We start from the raw sequence: 24,821 nt of genomic DNA, 5'->3' as shown, positions 1-24,821 counted from the left end.
CGTCCAGCCGTAGGAGACCCCGCCCGGAGGGAAAGGGGGCGCCAGCGAAAGGATAGCTGCCATGGGCAGGGTTGCGGCTCCCCTGTGGGGTGGCTCTTTCGCGACGCTCCCCGAGCCCGCCGCCGGTGGAAGCCGCCGGAGCCGGGGCTGGGGCTTGGCCCGGCTGGGGGCCCGCGGTGAGCAGCGCCGGTCAGGCAGCGCCGGCTTCTGCCGAGCAGGTAACGGGTCGGGTCGGGTCGGGTCGGGTGGGCGCGGCCGGGCTCCCCGCCGCTTGGCCGGCCCCCGCCGGGAGCGCCGCGCCGACACGGGCCGAGGGTTTCCCGGGGGGCGGCTGGGGCCAGCTCCGCGCAAGGGGGAGCCCGGCGCCGGGCCTGCGGCCTGTAGGCTGGCACCGCCCGAGGCGCGGGGTCGCTGCCGGGCTGGCAGCCGTGGGGGGCGGGCCCCGTTTGGACACGGCTTGGGTCCGTGTCCCTGGTGCCAGGCGCGGGCTGGCGGGGGAGAAAGGGAAGGGGCGAGGCGCCGCGGGGCTGGTCAGTTCGGTGCCGGGTGCTGTGTGGGCAGGGCCCTCGGGACGCCCTGGGCTTCAAAATCTTTTCAAGGACGGAGGTCCGTGTGGGGCTGCTCACAATGGTCAGCTGTTAAGGGTTGCTAGACAGGACTGTGGACAGCCGTTCTGCGTGTCCGCTGGAGGTAGGACGAGAAGCAATGGGCTTGATCTGCGGGAAGGGAGGTTTAGGTTAGATAACTAGGGGAAAACTTCCTAGCTGTAAGGGTAGTTCAGCTCTGGAATAGGCTTGGGAGGGAGGTTGTGGAATCCTGGTCCTTGCAGGTGTTTTAAGAACAGGTTAGGAAAAACACCTGTCAGGTTTCCTTTGCCCTGCCTCAGTGCAGGGGCCTGGACTTGATGACTTCTCAAGGTCCATTTCAGCCCTGCATTTCTGTGATTCATATCCCCTCTCCTCAAGCCTTCCTTTGGGCAGGTACCTGCTAATATGAGAGCGATGAGCTTCTTAGGGGTTGGCTACATGCAGAAGTGGCATGCGTTTTTAAAATCACTTTTAAAAACTAAAATAATTGTTGCAAACCCTGATGTGGACACACTTGTATCAGTTAAAAACAGGTTATGTAGGTTTAGTTTGGGCCTATACATTTACTAATACAAGCTAAATTGATATAATCCAGGTTTAAACTGACATAAGGGTGTCCACACAAGGGTTTTCACAGGTTTAACTATATAGCTTTAAAACAAATCTTTAGTTATAGTGAAGTAATTTCGGGTGTGTATGGATAGTTTTAACATGCTAGTGGGAAGCCTAGGACTTCTCCTGATCTGCTAACCCATGTTAAAATTATAACTTGCTCTGGCTACATTAGGATTTTAGTGTAACGTATTACAGTTTAACAATACACCTTTTTTCTTGGTGTAGACAGGTTCTTTGTATGTAGACCAGGCTTCAACGGGAAATAAATACCTGTTCAATCTATTTATTCTGTGGATGTGTGTATGTTGGGGAGGTTGTTGCTGGTCTCAGGAGTTCTAAAGAAGATGAGAAATACTCTCTCTTTTTGCTAGTTGTGTTTTTTGAACGTACACTGGGTTTCATAAACTAGTAACTTCTAGCAGCATAATGTCTGTTCCCTGCCTGGGTGCTGCTGACTGGGAGCTTTCAGTGTTGTTTTTGAGAAACATTGAAATTGACTGCAAACCTCTTCCGTGAGAAGTGAATGTTTCAAAATGGAAATTAAGCAAATTTCCTGGGCAGATGGAAGGCAGTGGCAGCTTGGCCCAGCTGTTGTTAGGAAGCACCAACAACTAACTGCATCATGTGTGAATTATAGCCATCACTGGGAGTCTTTATGTGAGCCTGCATATTGAGGATCTGCCTGAGAATGTACAAATGCTATTCTTTTAAAAGCCTTTACTAAGAGGGAGTGCAGCTTTACTGTATGAAGTGGGAGATGTTTGGGAGAATTCCTTATGAGGATTATTGAATCCCTTTTTGAAGTACCCCTGTGTTCCCAAACAAAGCTATTGTTATGACTGGAAACAGGATTTGACAGACCTGGCCTTCAGACCTGGCCTCTTAACTTGGGAGCAAGTTTTGCTTAAATTTTAGGCCAGACTTTTCAAACTTGGGTGCCTCAAGTTCAATGTCTCATTAGACACCTCATAGGTGGCCTGATTTTCAAACTCTTTTGGGAGTGGTGGGTACTCAGTGCCTCAGAAAGTTAGGCTACTTGTTTAGGTGCTAAGTATGGAATTAGGTGTTTAACATGAGGTATACACATTTTAAAATGTTGGCCTGAGTTTCTTACTTAATGGTAAGGTGTTGATCCTACAGTGGGGCTCCATGCGGGCTCAGGACCTTGTTCACTCAGAGCTCATTGCACAATCAGGACCAAACTTAAGATTTTTCAAACAATTCTGTTGGATTTTGTTACTGTTTTAGGTGAGTTTGAAGGCAGTTGATCTGTTGGACTTTAAATCTGCCAATGGTGTACAAGCAGTCTTTCTTATTGAAGATTTTTGTTGTGGTACTTAATATGATCACTCCACGATACTGGTTGCAATGTAGTTGAGCTCCAGGTACTCATTGTGAACAGAAACTAAATTTGAAATATTCTGCAATATATGATCAACTAAAAATTACCCATCGCTAACGTGGAGCAAAAAATATCTGTGCAGTATCTAAGGAAGGGATATCTAGGAAAGAGAAATTGTTGAAATAGATGGCAGTGGTAACACTTATGTGTGAGAGTATGTTGCATCTATTGTTAATCCTCACACACATCAGAAAACACTAGCTTTTAAAAACTAGATTGTGTTCTAAACCAGTGGTTTTCAACCTTTTTTCATTTGCAGACCCCTAAAAAATTTCAAATGGAGGTGAGGACCCCTTTCAAAATCTTAGATGTAGTTTGCAGACCCCCAGGGGTCTGCAGATCACAGGTTGAAAATCTCAGTTCTCAACCAAGTCTGCTCTGGCATAGTCAAGTGAGCTCAAATGGCAGAACGCTAAGACCTTTCATCTCCAGTGCACGTAATATTTTGCACTTCTCTAGGTGTCTCTCATCAAAAGATCCTGAAGTACCTTACAGAATTTAATGAGTTTAACCTTACAGCCCTATTGGAGAGGCGGATGAGGAATACCCCATTTTACAGACGGGGAAGCTGAAACAAAGAGAGGCTAAGTGATTTGCCTGAGTTGTCACAGTGTTTGGGTGACAGAACTGAGACAATAACTGAGGTGAGATTCTCTTATGTGGTACTGTTCAGAACTTGTAGCTGAAGGGTGAGGGTAACTAAGACATCTTTAAGTCGTGCTCCAGGCCACCAGCATGACACAGACATCTCTCTTAGACATAGGAGCCTGAGTTACCTAGCCTTCTATGGCTACAGTGCTGTTTGGGACCAAGGGTGGTTGGTGAGGTGGCTCTTTGGAGGCATCCTTACTGCCTTCACTGGGGCAATTTTCTTGTGGCTGGAACCAGGGCTTCTAGGGCCCATTTATTGTGCTCTGGTACCTCTCGTGTGTGATATAAAGGGGCTGGAGTGGGGGTGAGGATCACCAGAGTCCTTCATTTGCTTTAAGCAGGTGGTCATCCCACCTTCCCTCCTCTCCTACATGGGGTATGTTGACTCTGTTTACTGTGGGTTTCTTTGCTACTCCTCTCACCCCTCCATGAGAAGGTAGCACTATCTTCCTGTCTGCTGTGCTAATCTAAGGGATATGTATGAAGGACTCTGCTCATAACCTATGCTTCATTATATTGTGGGTTTGGGTCACTGTTGAGACTTCTGCTATTTATTTTTTTAGCATTGTGGTTTTCTTTTCTTTCTTTTTAAAACTTGCTTCAAATTCTGATTTGAAATTGAAACTGGGAGGGGAGAGGGGAATTAAGTAAATGTATTTCTGCCACTGGGTGAAAAAACCCATTGCGTGAGCTTGTCCCGAGAACAAAATGAGGGTGCAGGAAATTTGAAGCAAACATTGATTTGGTGACTCTTGAAAAGCTGTGTTTCAACCTTCCTCTCCCTACCCCCAATTCATCCCCCAACCCTTATTTTCACCTTAAAAGACATTGCAATAACAGTTGCATTTAAATGTGATGGATGTTAGCAGAGTTTTCTGTGATCAGGGCTGCTTGTACGTGGAAAAGCTGCTCATCATGCCATGTAATGGATAAACAGGTTTCTAACATGGTTCTCAGAAAGGAAGAAAAATATCCTTTCGTCACCAGTCTGGGGAACCAAGCTACAACTACCTGATCACTCTCGTTACAGTGTGTATGGTAACACCCATTGTTTCATGTTCTCTGTGTATATAAATCTCCCCACTGTATTTTCCACTGAATGCATCCGATGAAATGAGCTGTAGCTCACGAAAACTTATGCTCAAATAAATTTGTTAGTCTCTAAGGTGCCACAAGTCCTCCTTTTCTTTCTGCTAGCTGTGTAACTCAGCTGTGGAGGAGACGGGCCTTGAGAGATCAGACTGCTGTCCAGTAATTTCAGCCACAAACTTCATCTATCTTTGAAATTGTTAGAATGTCCTAATTAAAAATAAGATAAGATTTAAAAAAAAATCCACCTTTTTTTTTAGTGAGGGGGGCAAAAATACCCACCATTTTTATGTCACACCAACAATAACATGAGTGCTCCATGCTATTCCATGACTAAGGCTTCTAGGCCTAGAGAAATAATAACGGTAAGATCTAAATAGAAGGGACAATAGAAACAGGAACATCTGCCTGGCTGAGTCCAGGGTTTGGGCAGAGAAATTGATGTAGTTTAGGTCAGAATGGCTTCAGCTCTGCCCAAAATATGGGGAAGGAAGAGTGTGAATTGATTTGCTGTCTGACAAAGAAATACTTCCTGTGGGAGAAAGAAGAGGGACCTGACCTGAGATATAGTACTAATTTTTTTTTTTTTACCTGGCTTTAATATGATTTTGCCTCATCCACACAGCCGGGGCCAACCTAGGTCAGCCTCTACAGAGTTTAACATGGTGGTGTTGGCGGTGTAGAAGGGCCTAATGAAACATCTCTCCCAATACATACAGCTGATTGTATTTCAGACTAGACTGGACAAAGCCCTGGGGAATATGCTGTTAAGGTGCAATCCTGTGGTGGATGAAGGAGCTAAGGCTATGTAGCCTGGAGACTGTTCCTGCTCCCATTGAAGTCAGTGGCAAAAATGCCCAGTGCTTCAATGAGAGCAGAGCAAGGACCTTGATCAATTCACTATCCTGATGTTCCTTACTATAACCCCAAACCACTATAAACAGTGCAACTTAGTCTGGCTTGTTCCTCAGTGCTAGATGTCTTATTACTTTGCTTTTATATCAAGCGTCTTTGGAAGAAAAATAGGACATATAGTATTTGCCCAGAACTAGTAGCCTGGTTGAGAGGCAAGCTCAGTATCGACTTGCCCTTCAAGGCTTTGTGGTTGTAGATCTTAGATCTGGCCAGCCCAGCTCTGCTTATCACCACTGTTGTATCTGCATGATACCGGTGACTTTTAAGGAGAGGATCTGGCGTCTCTGGGATGCCCTCTAGAAGAAAGATGTTTGTTCTTTCCTATTTAACTCCCAGATAGACTGATTTCTACCCAGGCTCTTTCTGCTTGGGGAAGGCAGGTCAGATGCTATGACCCAGAGTGGATGTCACTGGGGTGTCATGGTTCACAGTTGTTTTCATGACTCTCTCTCCCCTCCCTGTGCTCATGGTGCTGTTTTTCCTCCCTTTGGAATCCTATTTAAAAAAAAGTTAGGCAGAATCTCTGCTGTGTGGGTAAGCATGATGTTATCCGCCCTTTCTTTCCCAATTCCTGCCCTTCCTAGAGTGAAGAGGTCCGTCGCATGTGTCAGGCTAGAAGAATAGAGCAAAGTAATTAGAGAAAATGCCTGTTTCAGTGACTACGCTGATTAGGAATTGTGGGAAGTGGAGAAGATGAAATGCACCTCTTGGGGGAGGAGAGGATGTCTCCATAATCTGAAGGTCACTCATTGGAACCTCTGCCAAACTAGGATTTCTGGCACAGCAATTGCCACCTCAGCACAAAGTTAATCTTCCCAAGAGTGTGTTTGTTTAATGTTATGTACCTAAGGCAGTGAAACATACCGTGATCATTAAAGAAATTCACAGCCCAACAAGTACCTGTTAGAATGTAGGGGTGAAAAGTGGGTCTGTTAGCAGAGAGCTCCCCCAGTCACCCTTCCTTGTAAGCCCTGGAAAGGATCCCAGTTTTCCAGAAGAAAGAACAGCTCTGTGTATGAGAGTTTCAGGCAGCCCCTGGAAGAGTAAACCCTGAATGATAAAGGTTCAGCAGATGACACCGAGCTGTACCTCTCCTTCTCCCATCTGTGAGAGTGTCCATCTGCTGACTCCTGCTGCCAGCATGTGGCAAAAACCCCTACCTTCCTAAATTCACTCATCCTGTCTGCTCACTTTCACAGTGGTGGCTGTGGCTTGAAACCACATGAAGGGGAATTTTGTTGAGATTAATCCTGGATTAGCTACAGCAAACTGGCTGCCGAAGCTTTATCTGTACGTCTACACTGCGAAAAAACCAACAAACCCTCCCCCACCCCCCACCCCAACAACCCTGCAATGGAAAGTCTCTGAGCCTGGGTCAACTGATTCTTGCTCATGCTCCAGGGTTTAAAATTAGCTGTGTAGACATTCCTGGTTTGGGCTGGAGCCCAGACTCTGAGACCCTCCTCCCTTGAGAAGTCTCAGAGCCCATGCTGCAGCCTGAGCCAGAATGTCTACACTGCTATTTTTAGCCCAATAGTGTGAGACCCACTAACCTGAGTCAGTTGAACCAGTGTCTGAGGCTGGCTACTGTGAGTGGTGGTTTTTTTTTCAGTGGCCATACCCTGTCAGTGGCAGGTCTACACCCGCTACCCAGAGATATGTGACGTTGTGATGACAGTAGACAGGTTTTCATCTCACTGTGCTCTGTGATGGCTCTGCTGGGGAGAGCTGGGTTCTAGAGAGAACAGGACTTTGCAGTTGTATTGCATCTTGTGTCTGTGAAATGTAAAGCACATTGCAAGGGGGTCGGGTTCCTATTTACAGCAGGGGAAACTGCTGTGTAGAGAGGGGATTGGACCAAGGTCATGCATCACGTCAGCTGCAGGATTAGTGATGCAATCATAGAATCTCAGGGTTGGAAGGGACCTCAGGAGGTCATCTAGTCCAGAGGTCTCCAAACTTTTTGGCTCGCGCACTCCCAGGGTGAAGACTGGAAGACCAGCCACAGGCGTGCCACCGACGGAAGAAGACCGGAAAACCAGCCGCAGGGGAACACTGGCTGTGGACGTGCAGAGCTGCCGCCAAAGAAAAAAAAAAAGGCAGAGTGCCGTCCGGCGGCGCTCCTGCTGCCACGCACCCCCTGGGATCATCTCGTGCACCCCGTGGGGTGTGTGCGCCCCAGTTTGGAAACCACTGATCTAGTTCAATCCCCTGCTAAAAGCAGGACCAATCCCCAAAATCATCTAAGCCTAGGTCTCCTGTCAATCTAGGTCTCCCGTCTCCCAGTCTGCTTTAACCCCATGACACATCATATCCCATGAAGCATGGCATGACACTGCCTCACAGGCTGCATTTCTCTGATGCTGGACTGATCTGTATATAATCTGCATGTCTGTTTGTAAGTACTATGTGCGTGAGCCTAGTTGGGACTGTGGTATGGTTGGGTCCTTAGAAGAAATCATGGGACCAGTTTCTGTAACCCCACTGAAGTCAGTGGCCACGACTTGGGATTTCATGGATGTGAGTACAGAATTTGGCCCAATAACATATGAATGACAACTAATAACCCAGCAGGAGCAGCCCCTGGTACCTGAGAGATGTGGAGATAAGTCAGGCATATAGGCAAGGAGAGTGTGTGTATGCATTCAGGAAAGACAGGTCATATAGTAACTGAAACCTGCTGAAACCAATCTCATCTTCCTTCAAAATGCTAGGGAGAGGGTGTGTGGTACAGTGGACAGAACAGGTAACTGTGACCCTGGGCCCCTGGGTTCTACACTTCGCTGTCCCCCAATGTGACATTGGAGAAGTCACTGAATAACTCTGTGCTTCAGTTTCTACATTTATAAATTAGGGACAATGATAGTAACCTATATCCCAGAAGTGGTGGGGATTTAGTTGGTTGATGACTGCTTGGAGTTCCTTGGATGAAAAGGGCTGATGCTGGTAATTTGCGGTAGTGAGTAGGATGCAGTTACATAGGATCTAATGTCAGGGACGCTCTTTGCTCATCTTCCTGCTCAGTTGATTTCAGGTTGCTTTTTGCTTTCATCTTGGTTGTTCTGTGTTGTATCATGCTTGGTCTTAGCACCCATTGTGTGTGACTCTAACTCTCTGTACCATGTCCAGAGTAGAGGCAGGATGTCCCAGTCCGTGGCGTCTGTGGTGAGGTTCTCCACGTACAACAATATCACCCACTCTGCTGCCACTGCCCTGGTTATGGCCTCAGATAATGTGACGGCTCTGCCCCAAACAACAACATGGGCAATCAACGACACCAACATCACTGTGCCACACAAGTGCCTGCTCTTGTTATATGAAGACATTGGGAAGTCCAGGTGAGGTGTAGGAGCTGGGGCTGGACCTTGTCCAGGGAATGATGGCTTTCCCTCTCAGGTGTGGGAGCAGGGGAAAGTGAGGCTGGTGCCTGCCTCTGGGTAGAGGGAGATCATGCAAATGCACTTTTAACTATTTTATTTTACTTTTTGCAGAGTCCGCTACTGGGACCTTATGCTTCTGGTTCCCAATGTACTTTTCTTTGTCTTTCTTCTCTGGAAATTGCCCTCTGCCAGGGCCAAGATCCATGCCACCTCCAGCCCCATCTTTACTGCCTTCTACATACTAGTGAGTACCAGCACTGCTCTCTGAATTAATTGGGGAGTCTTAAAGTGGTGTGTGTGTGTGTTTGTTTTTTGTCTGCCCTCACCCGTCTTCCCAGAACATTTATCATTCAGGGAGAACCTGAGTCAGATCCCTCTGAGGTAAAAGCCTTTTGGCTCCTGCATAAACATATAGATTTTCTTTTTAAATTAAGATTCACTGTTAGAAATGGGCACAGAGCGTCAGAGTTTGGATCCCGATCAGGATTCCACTTCTCTGAGACTTGGGGGATGTTTGGATAGGGGTGTTTTGGGTTGGGTCTTTCTCTACCATTACGTGACCTGTTTTTAATCTAGCGCAATTTTTTTTTTACTTCACCTTGCTATCTAGTATCTTGTATCTTCCCTGCTCATTGCCTCTCTTACAATATGTCACATTTAAAACAACACTAACGTTTCCCTGAGATATAGTGGAAGTGAATCCCCTGAAAAACGAAATGCATGAAAGCTGCCAGAAAGAGACTGCACATTAGTTAACCCTCTATAGAAAATCCTGATGGGATGGGTTCCAGTTGAGCTCCGGGAACCTAGAGACCCCCAGCCTGGGAATTCCTCTCTGAGGCTGTGGGAAAGTGGCTGCTTGTTCCAGTTGGATGGTCCAGCTTTGGTTTTGAGAGTGTTCTCATGGATTCTTGGTGATGTGAGGTTGGAGGGTGAAAACAGAACATGTGGATGAGAACAGTCTCAAACACATAGGATCTCCTTTCCCTTTCCACAGTTTAAAAAGTCACATGCAGCCTCTAATCAGGATAGGAAAGTCTCTGTAGTAGCTACTACTGTCACAGGTGTGCAGTCAGGCCCCTGGCTGCCTCAAAACAGCATGCGTATATCTGTTGTCTGTCAGTGGGAGTAATGTGGCAGCAGTACAGTGCCCTGCTGGACAGAGTTCACCTTGGTAGAGGGAAATGCTTGTTTATACATGAGCAAGAGGAGAGGTGTCTTTCCTCAAACTAGGAATGAGTAGTAACAGACAGAAACCAGGAAGTGTGGAGAAACTGAGGCACAGATAATAGCAAACCTAGACTCAATCTGTAATTGGCAGTTCTAAGCTGTGGAAAGGGGGTACAGTCAAGTAATGCAGGCCCAGCATGTCAGGGAGTGGCCTGTGGTGGTAGGAAATATTTGAACAATCTAATAATTAGAAAAATGTCCAGGAATTTTAAAAAGCATTATCAATAGTTTTAAATTTGGGTTTAAACCTTTCCCAATGGTGTCTGTGTGTGTGCAATTGGCTCAGCAGGGAGCAAGTGCCATGGAACAGAAAAGTGCAACTGACCAAAATCTAAAGGAAAGAAACAAAAGTGAAACTATCTAGACTGTTGGCTTTGGGAGGAGGAAAAAAGTAACCCAAGAGACAGTGCAAAGCATTTCTCCCTTTTCTAATCTCGGGTATACTGGTAGGAAAAAGAGGACATAAAATGTTTCCTTTGAAATCAGGATTTGTAAATTGACAGTGTCCCTTCAGACAACACTCTCTGCCTGGTTTCTAAAAAGTGAATGAAGATTGTCCTCTCCCAGGGCATGGTGCAGCCTGTTGGACTGGTGACAGCTAAAGACAGCCTACATCTCCTCTTTCCCCTTCTCAAAACCTACCTGAAGAGTTGCATTAGTGCGATTTACTGATTCCTTAGTGAGCTGATGCAGTTTCTTTATTGTTAAAAATAAGTATGGGCTTTGAGGAGAGGCCAGCCTTTTGCCCCTTAGAGCAGGAGCAACGAAGATCCAGGTCCCATACAGGGGAGGAAAATATTGCTGCTAAACTGGTGCCATGGAGCATTCAAAGATTTTGCTTCTCAGCGCAACTTTTCCCCCAACCTTGCACTCCAGTGAGAAGCAACACTGCGTTATCTCCGGGGTTGCACTCCTTCCCCCACCCCACTGCAAGGGTGTCCTTCAGAGCACCCACTGGGATGTAAAGCTGGACTGCTCAGGAGGGTGCTATGAAGATCTGTAGTAGGTGGTATGCTTCAAAACACCCATGCAGTACACTTGATGATATGGTCCCCCTGGCTTACCCTCACCGTGGAAAGGCCAGTAAGGCTTGTGAACTGGTTAATCAGATTTGACCTTTCCCCCTATTGGGATAGGTTTATCCACTTTATATCCCTAGAGGATTTTGCATAATTTAGCCCATAATGCTGGCAACTCTTCTTGGACAGACTTGTGTTTTCAGAAACATGAAAGCCCTTGGCCTCAGCTGATTTCCCATCTTCTGCATTCCTGAGGGCTGCCAGTGTTGAATGAATGGTCTGTGGAACTCTGCTTTATAACAGATCTGAGGTCTGTTAGCTGATACCCTGTGGTATCTGTTATCTGGTGAGCTCTGTATATTGAGTCACTAGGCACTTACCCTCATCATCGGGAGTGGTATTTTTGCTGATTGACTTGGGCTGAGGTGGTGGGAATGGGAAAGAAAGAATTAGCTTTTTGAACCCTGGAGAATCTCCCTCCCCCCGCCATTGTTTATAAGGACAGGAAGAGGCTCTTTTCACCCGTTGTTGAGGGCAATTAGGTGTTCATTCCTTCACAGGGTCTAAGCCTGCTGCCTATGCAATACTCACACCTAGTAAGCCTGGGGAGAGGGAGACCAGCCCCCGGACTCTACCTTGCATCCCTGACTCAGAAGTCCCTGAGTACTAACTGTTAGGCTTCCAAGCTAAGGTGGAAACTGGTTCTTAGAACAGAATTCCTGATTATCATCTTGGGCAATGTGCAGCATATGGGCACCAGCTCACCTTTGCTTTCTTTTCCTAGGTGTTCGTGGTGGCTTTAGTTGGGATTGCTCGTGCTGTTGTCTCCATGACAGTCAGTGCCTCTGATGCTGCCACAGTTGCTGATAAGGTGAGTACAGCACTGACGCTAGACACTTCTGCATTGCACAGTTATGGCCCTTGTGATTAGCAGCTTCCTGTTTACATGCATACTGGAAGAATGTTTTTATCTGCAACGTTCATGGTGTGTCGATACTGTGGAGTCTTGTTTTGATAACCCTATCCAAAGGATCACTGCATCCAGATCTGTGGAACAACGAACTTCCTAAATAACACATCAACAGTGGCAAAATCTCCATCTTGTAAGGAGAGAATGAATCAGCGAGGCATCTTGATGCTAAGCCAGGTCCTCCTACAATTGCCTAATGACTGGCAACACCCAGACTTTAATGTCCCTGGCTGCAGCCTTGTGAAAAATGTGGGGTACTTTCCTAAGTGCTGAGAACAAACAACAATTGAAGTCCATTGTGATCCTAATAACTGAATGTTTCTGGATCAGCAAAGAGCAAACAGGAAACGTCTTTGTAAAGTAAATTTTGTTCTAGAGAGTTAAATGATTAACACAAGAGGCCATCCCCTAAATCAAATGCTCTGTAACTCTTGTGTTGTTGGAGGCAGAAGTCCGACCTAGAAAATGTAACCTTCTCTAGTCAGAGTTCCCTGGGTGCCCTTGTAGTTTCTAGGTTCCCTTTCTCCCTGATGTTCCCTGTGTCAGACCACTGCTCTTTAAAACACTACTTGTTGTGAATGGCTAGCTAGATCACGGTAACCTTTTTCCTGAGCCTCTGTTGCATGCATCAGGGTCTGAACATTAAATAAGGGTTGAGATTTCATGAGAGTAACTGTCTGTGTCTCTGTTCAGCTCTCTGCTGTTTGTGGTGCTGGGAAATCATGGAGGGGCATAGATATCCTGTCCAGTACTCCCTACAGGGGATGTGCTGTTACGTGGCTTTTCAAGATGGGGTGCTATAACAGAAGGTGCATCTCTTTTTAAATAGGAATTGCTGTTGTGCGACTGGTTTCTAAAGTTCATGAGTAACTCCCCCAGGGGGTATAGTGGGTACTCCTGAAACTCCTGGGTTCTAATCCCAGATATACCACTGCTTCACCTTAGGGAAAATCATTTCACCTCTCTATGTCTTGGTTTCCCTGTGTGTGAAATGGAAATAATAATTACTGGCCCCTTAGGGGGCTTTAAGAGTTTATTATGCTTTGAGATCCCTGGATAGGCAGCACCAGAGGAGGGCACTAGAATTTTCCCAGTCATAGATTTGCTGCAGATAGCTCCAGTAGTCCTAGTTTCTAAGGCGATGAAGAGACATGTTGTTTGGCTTGTCAGTGATTGGGAATGCAGCAGAGATGACACGCCCTGCCCCAGAGGGAAGGCTTTAACTATGCTGAACTGGGGTCACTTTCTCAGTCCTTCAGGTGGTGCATCATTCATTCCCACTCAGTCCTCCTCTGCTGGGTGGGCAGTGTGTGCAGTGCTGGGCCTTGTGGCAAGGGGTATCATTGGGGGGATTAGTTACTTTTCGGCACCCTCCTCTGCATCTTCTGCAAAGGGTGAGGAAGGTATATGGCAGGGGTGGCCAAACTGCGGCTTGCAAGCCATATATGGCTCTCTTATAGTTACAGTGTGGCTTGCGGAGCCCCGCATTCTCCACCTACCAGACTGGGGTTGTGGGGGAGAGGTTAGGGCTTTTACCCTGAAATGGGGTGGGGGGGGGCGAGGGGATCTAGGGGTTTCAGCCCCTCAGGAGGCACCAGCCGGGGCTCAGGGCTTCAGCCCTGCTCATGCTTAAGCTCCAGATACTGGCAGGCACCTCCACGGGGCTGAAGCCTTGAGCCCCATCACCCTGCTGCAGGGCAGAAGCCCTGAGCAGGTGTGCTTGGCTCTCAAGCTTCTGAAGATTATCATATGCACCTCGGAGGATCAGTAAGTTTGGCCACCCCTGGTGTATGTGAATGATCAGCTCCATCTCAAGAGTGTCTTCCCCCAGAGCAAGGGGGTGGAGTCTCACTGAATAAATTTCCCCTTGGCTCCTGGCCCTCCTAACCCTGGTCTTTGTTGTCTCTTAGATCCTGTGGGAGATCACGAGATTCTTCCTCCTGGCCATTGAGCTGAGTGTGGTGATTCTAGGCCTTGCTTTCGGTAGGTGCCAAAAGGCTTCCTGCTTTCCAGTGCTCCGGATGTGTGTCTTCCCTTTCGTGGAGGTGGTGTGCGCAGCCTGGCCTCTGCCTGCGGGGGAGCAGGGGTGGGGTAATCCTGTGAAGCGGGGCATCACTAGAATAAAGATGGGAGACAAGTAAGACACTCGTTATTGGAAATGACTTGCGGGGTCATTTGTGCAATTTCCTGTGTGGCTCATGTAGTTGCCAGGACAGCACATGTATGTTGGAGTCACACGTGTACTTGTGGTGATGGTGCATGCAAATTGGGGGAAGGAGAGGATGCTGGTGCACAAGCTGGCATTTGAAAATGTCCCCTCCAGCAAGTAAATTCTTCCCACGGGCAAATTCTTCTTAAAGTCATTATTATATTTGCTTAAACCCCACTGTCTTTGGGAGAGAGATTCTTCCGTGGCCCTTCTGTCCACCTTCTTTTGCTGCCTCTTCCCTCTTAATGGCATGGGCAGGATGAAGCCTCCTCTGCAGCCTGTCAGAGGTGCTTTCATTCGAGCCCAGGGAGATACTCCTTAGCATCGAGTAGTCCTCAGGTGCATGTGTGTACTCATCGATATTTCTGTCATGCTCATCAGTGCAATATCCAAACATGATCTCCCACCTCAGAGGGCTCACAACCTCAATGCAGGTTCTCCCAAATGACATTGGCCCTGTCTTGACTCCTCCTTTAACTGTTCTCTGAAGAGAAGAGTTTCCAGCAGTTCTATGTAGATAACACTGCTGCTCACTCTGACTTATAACCGTACTGGAAGTTGTTGTTCTGGGGTGGGGACAGGTGGGAAGGAAACAGGGTCAGACTCTCCTGTTTTATAGATGTGACATGCTGAGTCCCGTGAAAGGCTTAAGCAGTCTGGGCAGTAATACAGCTGCCATGGGTTAAATGAGCTGTAATCCTCCTACTGCGGGTGGAGGTGGACAAGGGCTTTCTAGTGTGACAGCAACTCCCGGAGACAGGTGATGTGGTGAGGGTGACCGGGGGTATGATCTCTCCTTGCTCTTTTCAGGTCATCTTGAGAGCAAGTCCAGTGTCAAGCGTGTACTGGTGATCACCACAGTGTTGTCCCTGGCTTACTCTGTTACCCAGGTGAGCACACTGGGGCTTGCAAGCTAGCGCTAGCGAAGGAGAATGGGCTGTTTGGTGTTGAGCAGTGTTTGCCTGGGAAGAGCTGGCCAGCTGTGTGGAGAAAGGGGCCTGTTGCTTTGGAGTCTGGGGAGGAAAGAAGCATGGCTAAGAGTAATCTCCATTCTACGAGACTGGAGCCTTTCACCTCTAGAGCAGTGGACTGAAAACAACCCAAGTCAAGGGGACTGGCTGGCTCAGTGGTGGGTCAGGGAGTCCGATACCAGGTTAGGGCGGGGACTGGCTGGTTGAAGGGATTGAGGAGTGGGTGCTAGAGCTTTTCACATCTAGGGAATTACTTGCAAATCCAGTCTTTGGTTCCATCCTAACTGGAAGGAGAAACGGGACGTGCTTATTGAACTAGAGCTGTCCAGTGGGCCCTCACAGCCTCGCCTCTCCTGCCTCTTCCGGAGCTGAGAGCTGCCACTTCCCATCACATTACCACGTGGTATATTAGCTGCGTCTCGCTCTCTCTGAACAATGTGCTGTGTGTCTGGGCAAGTTCTCATCTTCACTAGTGGCAGTGGCCAATAGTTGTAATAGCTTCTCTATTTGAGGCAGTACCAGAGTAACAGGGCAGTCATTGTTCAGTGTTTGGGCTTTCACATACAGAGGCAGTGAGCTGATTGTTACCACATGATACGCTGGAAGAGCCTCATTAAATACCAAGTGGCTGAACTGTATCTGGATTCAGTAACTCCCTCTTTCTCTTCATTGTCTGTGCAATCAGATCTGTCCAGCCTGCTTTCAGATGGGCTCCAGGTATATGAGACTGGGTCTTCTTTCCCAGCTGTGCACAAGTGCAAGGGTTTTACAGATTGGATGTTACAGTAGGAAGTGTCAGTTCTGGAGGAGAGAATATGGCACTTGCCATTCCAGGTCAGAACCAGTGGTCCTTTGAGTCCAGTCTCCTGACTCCCATCTGTTCTGTTTTCTGGGACATCACAGGAGCTATTCTCCAGACCCAAGCACTGTGGCTGGTCCCCTGGCTTGCTTGCTCCCTGGGCCCCAGGGGAAAAGTCTCTCCCTTTCCAATAACATGTGATTGCACATACATTCAGATGGCTGCTTATCTGTTACTAAACAGACACCTACCCTTGCCACTTTCTTCCCACTCCTTCTGCTGTGTTGGAGTCCTCTGTTGGAGTCCCCAGCTTCTCACCCACATCTCATCCACTGTCTTCCTAGGTGAGGCTGAATTGCCTGGGGGCGGGAGGGAATGTCTGAGCAATGCAAGGTGCAGGGTTCAGTGGAGCAGTTGTCTGAGCATGTGTAAATGCAAATATCCATTGTCCGGTATCCTGTGGTGGGGTGTGTGTGTGTGGGAGATAGAGGGGTCTGTAAGGGGCTGTGTCCTGATAATGCCTTTATCTCTGTTAGGGGACACTGGAGATCCTCTACCCTGATGCTCACCTCTCAGCGGAAGACTTCAATATCTACGGCCATGGAGGAAGGCACTTCTGGCTTGCCAGCTCTTGTTTCTTCTTTCTGGTAAGGACAAAGCACGTTCTGGCCCTCCCTGAGGCACATGGAAAGACAGTCTGGAGAGGTATCAAATTGATACCTTTTCCCTAGTCAGTGTGTCTAATATCTCTGCTTACCTAACTGCTTGATGTCTTCTAAACAGCATAGTGAGAATTGGGTCCCGGTAATCAAATGCAAAACCCCAGGCACTAGACAGCTCCTGGTTCCCCAAAGGGACCTGCTTATTCTCTTGTAACTCCCTGTGTGCAGTGCTGTAACTGGGAACACCTGGGAGTTGATGCCTCTCAGAGGGGTAGGGAGGGCAGATGAAGATTGGGTGGGAGGGGCTCCATTTCTGGCAGCAAAATTCTAGCTCTGCTTGATGCCTTTTCCCAGTGTTCCAGAGTGAAGAGCCCCTAAAGGCCTGAGCCAGCAAGTTGCTGAGCACCTAGGGCTCCCATTGGCTTTAATATCAATGGCTTGGTTACCTGTATTCCCTTCCTTTTACCTGTAAATTCATATTTATATAGTGCCAATGGGGTGCCTGGCACTTTGCACATCCACCACTCCCTTGAGACTTTTGCAGTTTAACCCCAAGCCAACTGTAGAACAGTTTGCAAGGGGCAAGGACCTAGCTGTTTCCTTCTGCCTCAACAGGTCTATTCCTTGGTGGTGATTCTTCCAAAAACTCCCCTGAAAGACCGGATTTCTCTGCCATGTAAGTGGACACACCAGGCTTCATATGGTATAACCAGTCAATGCTGGGACAGAACCATGTATTGGGGGTGCGGGTTGGTTTGCATTTTCCTTAGGTATCCCCTGTAACCAAATCTACAGCAAACACACACACCCCCTCCTCAACCAGTGACTGGGACATTGGGTATGTGGCAAGGGATTGAGTAGAGGTTTGCTGCTCAGTAGGATCTCCATTTTCTGGGTGATTTGAATACTGTAGGTTTGGTGTAGGTGGTCAGTATTAGCCCTCCAGCTGCCAGCACTTTTTCATGCTGCCAGATAAAAATGTCAGAGCACAGTGGGATACAGGTAGGCATCCATGGTAAATGAGGGTTACTTTGCAGCTCTGTAAAGCACAAGTAGCTAATTCTTGTGTGGTGAAATCCCTGCATGGTGGCATGTCTTGCATTTCAGAGTCTCTCCCTCCTGAGATGACAGAGGGTGAGAGAGCATGTTTGTGTCCCCACTGTGACCATCAAGGGATTGAATGAAGAGAATGGGGCTTTTCCATTATTGTGGGTGTGGGGAGAGGTGTAATGTGTTTGAGTCCTAGTAAGACTGTCTTGTAAGGTGTGATGAGTACCATAAGGAAGGACTTGGCTTCTGAAAGGTAAAGCCCCTTGTTGTGTAGCACATGAGATGGTGTCATCTTGGCATACAGCTGCTGGCTGGCTACTTGGGAAGGAAAAGCTCTAAGCTTTCCAGACTTACTGCTTGGGAGTTGCTAATCAGTCTTATCTGGTTTGGTAGCTCTGCCATTTTTGTTAGTATGATACATTTGGAGCATCCTGAAATAGCTGCAGTAGCTGAACTGGGGAATGGGTGGTTTAGGTTATTGGAATACTTGCATTAGATTATTCATTCTTTCAATGAAAAAAAGTTGTCAATGTGATGCTCACCAAAGCGAGAGGACATGCTGGAGGCAGGTTCCGGGCTGGCTTCACCAGACCACAGCTCTGCCAATGCACCTTGCTCCAGATCTGCAGTATCCCCTGCTATTCCAGTCTTTGCCTCTTTCAGTTCTGCTGATACCCTCACACCTGATGCAGAATGCCTCTTGTCTGTCCTCCATGCAGCTTTACTAATGCCCTTCATTCCTGACCCACAGCACCTCATCCGGTTCAGTCGCAGGCCTTTGTGTCCAAGATTGCCACCTGTGCTACACATTTGTTTGCCTTGTGACCAATGCTGGGTCAACGTGCCCAGCTGTAACAGACTTGCATGTGTTGCCCTGACACCACCCTTTTTAACTCCACCTTTTTCTTGATGATGCATGAGCCTGTGGTTTCATCCATTATACCATATTAATATATAGCTGTTTATTTCCTGGTCTCCAGCAGAGCTCCTGGCAGAAGATGTGGTATGGGGAAGGAATATGGGACATGGACTTCCTGCATTCCATAGCGCTCTCCCTTTAAATGCTTGACACACTTTCCCTCTGCACGTGTCGGGGTGCCTCCATCAAGCAGAGTGTGTCTATCATGATCATGTATTCAGTCAGTGCTGATGGGGTTAGATTTCATCCTTGTGTCCTTGTCTGTTTTACAGCTAGGAAGAGTTTTTATATCTATGCTGGAATTCTCGCTCTGCTGAATTTGGTGCAGGGCTTGGGCAGCGCCCTTCTCTGTGTGGATATCATAGAAGGATTGTGGTATGTATGCAGGGGGCCCCAGCATCCTGCCTCCTACTGTAGATGGGTCCTTGGGTTGGCAGGAGGAAGAGAAGTCTGTAGCCCAATTAAGACGACTTATTTAATGAGTGCCTTTTATCACCTTCTCCCCCTGCCACAGGCAGTCTTGGGATAATGAACTTCCTGACTGTCCTTAAAGGGAAATAAAGTAGTTGGCATGAATTAAACAATACTTCTGTTAAGATCTCCCTGTAGGAAAAAGCAATAGTGCAGGAAGCTACTGGGAATGAGGGGTTTGTGGATTTGTTCCTTAGCTCTCTCCACACTGGCCTCTTGTGCTAGGGTGGGGCATCGGCTTCGTCTTGTCTGGGGTTTTCACAATGAGAGAGACCATGTTCAGTAGATATTAATGGAAGACATGGAGACAGACAGTTTCCGAGAAGTAGTGTGGGGACACCCCTTGAGTTGTGCTTTGGAACTGGCAGGAACTGCTATGGGGTGCAATGCCCTGCTATTAAGGAGCTCGCCCAGAGTTTAAATTGGGATGTACTGGACTGAGAGACTGTGCTGTTGACGCTTGGGGCCTGTTGGTTCTGCCTTTGAGGGCCTGGGAATGGTGAGGCTTTGATGGCAGAACTCATTCATTTGCACCAAGGTCATGTACTTGTTTCATAGAAGGTTCTTCCTGCTGTTTTCTCCACACCCTCTCTTCCCCCCTCCCCGCCCAGTGTGTCTTTGACACTGGATGGAATGGTTGTGTTCGTTAGACAGCAGACGCTAAATGACTGCATGTCTCTTCTTGCCTCCAAAGCTGTGTTGATGTCACCACGTTCCTCTACTTCAGCTTCTTTGCACCTCTCATTTATGTGGCATTCCTGAAAGGCTTCTTTGGGTGAGTAGCCAAACCAACAGGGGGTTTTGATGTCAGTTGATCTTTGTGCCCAACTTGCCCCGTTTGTAAAATAAAAGCAGTGGATGGAGCACCGGGTAGGGACTCAGGAGAACTGGGTTCTGTTCCTGGCTGTGGTGCTTGTTCCCTATGTGATTGTGGGTAAATTACTTCCCCTCTCTGGGACTACATTTCTCCATCTGTATAATGGGGATAATACTTAAACTCCTCACAGGAATTTGTCAGGATTAAGCTGTTAATATCTGCAAAGCACTAGTAAGAGCTAAATTGTTGGTCACTGAAATGAATAATGGACTGATTAGTCGAAGCCTGAGTCCCACAGCAGGATTAAATTGGTATTTTGGCTCCTGGATTTTCTCATGGGTTTAGAGAAAGGGTCTGTGGATTAGCTAGCATGATGGATATTCAAAACCAGAGGCTAGGAACTCCTTGAACATCCCTCCGCCCCTCACAAATGCTCTCTGAGTAACTGATTATTGGGCTTGAGGTGCCACTGTGTGGCCAGACCAAGGAAATGCAGTGTCTTCATTTTACCAATATTTCAAGAACAGGACACAACAAAACACAAAGGCATGTTTGTGTGAATCTTAGAATATCCAGGTTGGAAGGGGCCTCGGGAGGTCATCTAGTCCAACCCCCTGCTCAAAGCAGGGCCAATACCCAATTTTTTCCCCAGATCCCTAAATGATCCCCTCAAGGATTGAACTCACAACCCTGGGTTTAGCAGGCCAATGCTCAAACCACTGAGCTATCCCTCCCCCCAATTTGCCAGTGGGGGAAGAAGCAGCAGATTCTTAACCCCATTTAAGGGCTTGCAGTACTCTCAGAACAAGTAGAACTGTCTCTGGGGCCTTATATGCAGTCTGGAGGGGGCTAAGTTTGGTTTGGAATTGGCTGTAGATGGAAACTGCTGGTTCTTCAGATAAAAAAGCCTCCTTTCGGAGCAAGTCTGAAATCCCCTGGAGGAGCCTTGAGATGCAAGCCTGGCCTCATTTAAGTCAGTGGCAAAACTCCCATTGATTTCAGTGACACCAAGATTTTCACCATTGGTATTTAGGAGCTAAATGTGCTGTGATGAAAGCATATTCCTCTACACACCGCATTCCAGCCATGGCTGTTCAATTGTAGCTCTGCTGATGTACCTCATTGCTGAGCTGCAGAGCCCCCTGCTGTTTCAATCATGGAACTCTCTTGTTACGAGCAACATGGGATAGTGTGCTCTGGCAGACTGTCCTTTAGGGCAGTGCAGGTTCCTTGTAGCTGTTGTTGCATCTCTTGTGATACTGCAGCACTTAACAAGGATCTTAATTCTTTTACCTGACTCCAGGTCTGAGCCGAAGATCCTTTTCTCCTACAAATGCCAAGTGGACGAGCCTGAGGATGTTGATGTGCACCTCCCCCATGCCTACGCTGTGGCCAAGAAAGAGGGTGTGGATTCCAGCTTCTACTCCAGCACCCAGATCGACACCACAGCCTACCTGGATGACGTCGCCTCAATGCCCTACCATGTGGGCAGTGTCAACAGCATTGACAGTGACCGCTGGAAAGCCATCAATGCCTAAAGCAATCCAGACCTCCAGCACGATGCCACCCTCCCTGATCACACAGCTGCTAGGATGTGCATCACAGACTGGTCCTCAGTCACTTGGTGTGGCTTTTCCCTCTTCCCCTGGGCTTTTAAAAACCCATCATGGAACAAAACAGCTCCAGCCCTCCCAGAAGGACCTTTTGTATCTTCATGTGATAACAGCCTAGACCAGCTTTGTTCATAAATATCTAAATGCTGAACCTTCCTGATCCTTGGTGTTCCAGAAGTAGCTGTGACCCAGAAGATGGGCCTGGCTGGCACCCATTCCTTTTCAGTGACTGAAAACACTTGTGTAACTGGGAGGGGAGTGGGATTTTGGGGTGGGCGAGTTGAGATTGGCTTCTCCATGGCGCATATGTACGAAGCATTCAGTACATGGAGCCAAAGGCACTTTCATGGGCTGTCTCAACATGTCCCATTTCCCAAGTCATACTGCATTGTATTGTAGGAAGAGCGCTGTCTGGAGAGAGGAAGCCTGGGAGAGCAGGGCTATTCCCCAATTCCAGCAGATACTGATGGAAATTATGAACTGTAGTAAAATGGGAATTACAAGGAGTGTTTTGGGCATATATGGGAGAAGACTCACTGATGAGCGAACTGTTAAATGTATCCTGTGACCATTACAGGGGCACTGTCTGGGATTTGGCAGATCAGCTATATTTTGGGTCAAGGAAAGAGACTTTTAAAGAGCCAGCATTGCTGTGTGTTGGAGAGACAGTGGCTATGGAAGGGTATCTGAAGATCACGCTTATGCGTAACTGAACTCCTACTGTGAACTTGCGGTGACAAGCGGCTATGTATTTTACACTGAATTAGGGTTGAATTTTAAGAATAAAATTGGCCAAGTGTGAGGTTTTTCAGATCTGCACTCTGCTTTACAATCCTGGCTGAATTCCAGGGCTCAAGGAGGGCTGTAGAGGAGGAAGCTTTTTGGCTCTGAAGATGAAGGCTCCAGAGGAGTTCAGATGGTTGAGGCAGAGCAGAAGCCCCAGATGAGTCCTGGCTGCCAATGACCAATAACCGACCAAGAACTCTAGGAAGCCAGCAGAGTGCTAGGATCAAGGTGACTAGTGTTTTAGGTTGGGTGGTAGATGGGATGCAGGCAGACAGGCAAACTGCTACTACTTCCGTGGCAGCTTCCTTCTCCTGACCTGTGGTGCATTACAGCTTGCAGCCTAGCACAGTCTCACTGGCCTAAACAGATTTTATAGCTGGATGTATTGAAATTATTTCCTTGCACTTAGAACGTGGTTCTTTTAAAGACTATCCAGGACCTGCCATTACCCTCCTCACAGTGAAAGAACAACTTGCATCTCTCCGATCTGGCATGGCTTTCCTGGACCTCATCGTGGTCCAAACACGTGGCTGTTCCACTGAAAGCTGCAGCAGCCAGTCTTGTGGCGCCTTTGTGGTTGGTTTGTATTCACTGATGGCAAATAGGTTTATGCCTGTAGCACTGCGGGGGTGCGATTCCAATGGGGATCTCTGGGGCGGTGGAGGCTCTGACATAAGAAATGGCTGCATTCCATTGGAGATGGCAGGGTGAGGATATTTTAAACATTTGAGGATTTTTTGTGTGTCTCTCCTATGACTGTTTGTTGTGCCTGGCAGCCAAAGAAAGTGAAGGAGGCAAAGATTTTAGGAAATGGTCATCCTGTGGTGTGGTGGTGGTTTGAATTGTGAGTGGGACGGGGGCAAAGGTAACACAGCCAGCTTCTAGAAGTGCTCAATGTGGGGTAAGGGAAACACCAGGAGTGAGAACTGGATGCTAGTGCAGGTCTTTGAAGTCATGTAGGCACCTTGTTTCTCTCGTTAACGAGCAGTGCAGCCTCTCTACAGCCAGGACGTTCCGCTGCCTTTGGATTCTGCCCTGCTGATCTGCAGACAGTGCTGTGACATGACGGAAAAGATGCTTTGGTTTATTTTTAAAACTTTTATCTACTTTTTAAAGAAAAACGTTTCTGATTGCTCCTGCTGAACTGTTCGTGTAGCTCCTTAGAGCCTTTTAAATCCCCACTGCCTGGAATGACACAGACAGAAGGAGGCTGAGACTGGTCTTCCTTTCTGTCAAGCTACTTGGCCAGGTCAGCCTTTTCCACACTAGGGACATGTTGCAGTTTCCTACCATTGCGGACACCAGTTTAGCTCCATTGGTGTTAGCAAAGTGGGGATCCTAGGAGAGGGTGCTTGAAACACTGCATCTGTGGGTAGGGTTAGACGGCATGCTCCCTGAAATCCTAGAAGCACTAGGCCACCAGGGTGGCTGACACCACTGAAGTTGGACCAGCGTAGCAACAGCGGGAGGACTCTTGCAAAAAATTCCCTAGGGCAGGCAGGGCTTTGCAGACTGGTTCAAGAGTGTTAGTCTTGTTTGTGTAGACCTATCCCACCCCAAGGAGTAAATGCTGAGACTCCTCAAGACCCTGAAAATGAGGACTTTCTTGTTCTCCTGGGTGATGTGAAGAACAGACTATGAATACAACCTATTATCTGCTAAATCAAATGCCAAAGGATCAGCTGGGCAGATGTTCAGTGTGTCCATAAGTTCCCCTTCTCCAAGATTCAGTGTTCCCCAATATCCTCTCTGAATGTCCCATATTGTCTTCTGCTGACGAGCTTCTGCATTAGGTCTAGGACTGATCTTCCATCTGTTGTCTTTTTATGTCTGTAACGTCTCTGAGGCCAGCACAAGATATGGTCCATGAGTAAAAGTGTGTGTGTATGTTTTTTGGGGGGCTGGGGGAGATTAAAAATAGAGTAATGTATATTTTTGTTTGTAAAATAAATAAAATGAAGTTTGGTATAAACAGTAACACTTTCTCTCTCAAATCACACAGGCTGTGTAAATGTTCTTCAGAATCTTTTAAAAAATATATTTGCCATAGTTTATGAAACATCCCCTTTTCAAAGGGAAAGGCTGTGATTTTTGTGCAGTCTTTTATCTTAGCAGTAACCATCTAACAGTATGGAGCTGAAGTGACTGGTCCCCAATTCCAAGTAATTAAGTCAATTAAGACTTCAGCTATCCTCTCTTCTTCCTCCTGGTGCTGAAGAGTGGGCTACCTGGAACTTCTTTTGTGCTGCACACACTCCATAGTCCTGTCTCAAATCTGATGCAGCTTTCAGAGCTGGTGAGCACTGATCCTGAGCTGGCCAGAGAGGTTACTCCAGAGGGGGCAACTTGCTACCAGGTGTCACAAGGCTATTGTCACCTTCGACCGCAACCCCACCTTCCAGAGCACTACTCCAAACTGAGCCGCCTCCCCAATTGCCTGTGCGGATACCATTTTGTCTGCTGAAACAGTCATTCAGTTTTCATCTCTTCCTGTCTTGACTCTAACAGCTCCCTTATCTATGTCCCAGTCGTCCAGACTCTAGCTTGTGCAGAATGCTGCTGCGGCCACTTCCTATGACAAAGCAGCTTGATGTACGCTCACTATTTGCAGATAGTCCTATTTGAGAGACATGAATTTTAAGATCCATTTAGAAAAATACTCTTAA

General features: G+C 47.5%; 1 protein-coding gene across 8 annotated transcripts; it reads left to right on the top strand.

Moving 5' to 3' along the window:
• Positions 1 to 24,133, top strand: TPRA1 (transmembrane protein adipocyte associated 1). Of its 8 annotated transcripts, none has more exons than XM_073351361.2 (11): positions 1 to 189; positions 8,394 to 8,597; positions 8,751 to 8,883; positions 11,673 to 11,759; positions 13,769 to 13,841; positions 14,878 to 14,957; positions 16,374 to 16,484; positions 17,115 to 17,175; positions 18,741 to 18,843; positions 19,634 to 19,714; positions 21,060 to 24,133. In XM_073351361.2, the coding sequence occupies exons 1-11, from the start codon at positions 62 to 64 to the stop codon at positions 21,292 to 21,294; spliced, it is 1,296 nt and encodes a 431-aa protein (XP_073207462.1). In that variant the 5' UTR covers positions 1 to 61; the 3' UTR covers positions 21,295 to 24,133. The 8 variants fall into 8 exon arrangements, with proteins under 8 accessions (XP_073207462.1, XP_073207459.1, XP_073207457.1 ...); XM_073351358.2 differs by having other exon boundaries at positions 131 to 218; XM_073351356.2 differs by having other exon boundaries at positions 134 to 218; positions 8,389 to 8,597.
• Positions 24,134 to 24,821: the final 688 nt, after the last annotated feature.

The sequence above is a fragment of the Lepidochelys kempii genome, chromosome 7 (assembly GCF_965140285.1).
Source record: "Lepidochelys kempii isolate rLepKem1 chromosome 7, rLepKem1.hap1, whole genome shotgun sequence".
Lineage (NCBI taxonomy): Eukaryota > Metazoa > Chordata > Testudines > Cheloniidae > Lepidochelys > Lepidochelys kempii.
The sequence above is the reverse complement of the archived record's forward strand: the minus strand, read 5'-3'. Positions and strand labels throughout refer to the sequence as shown.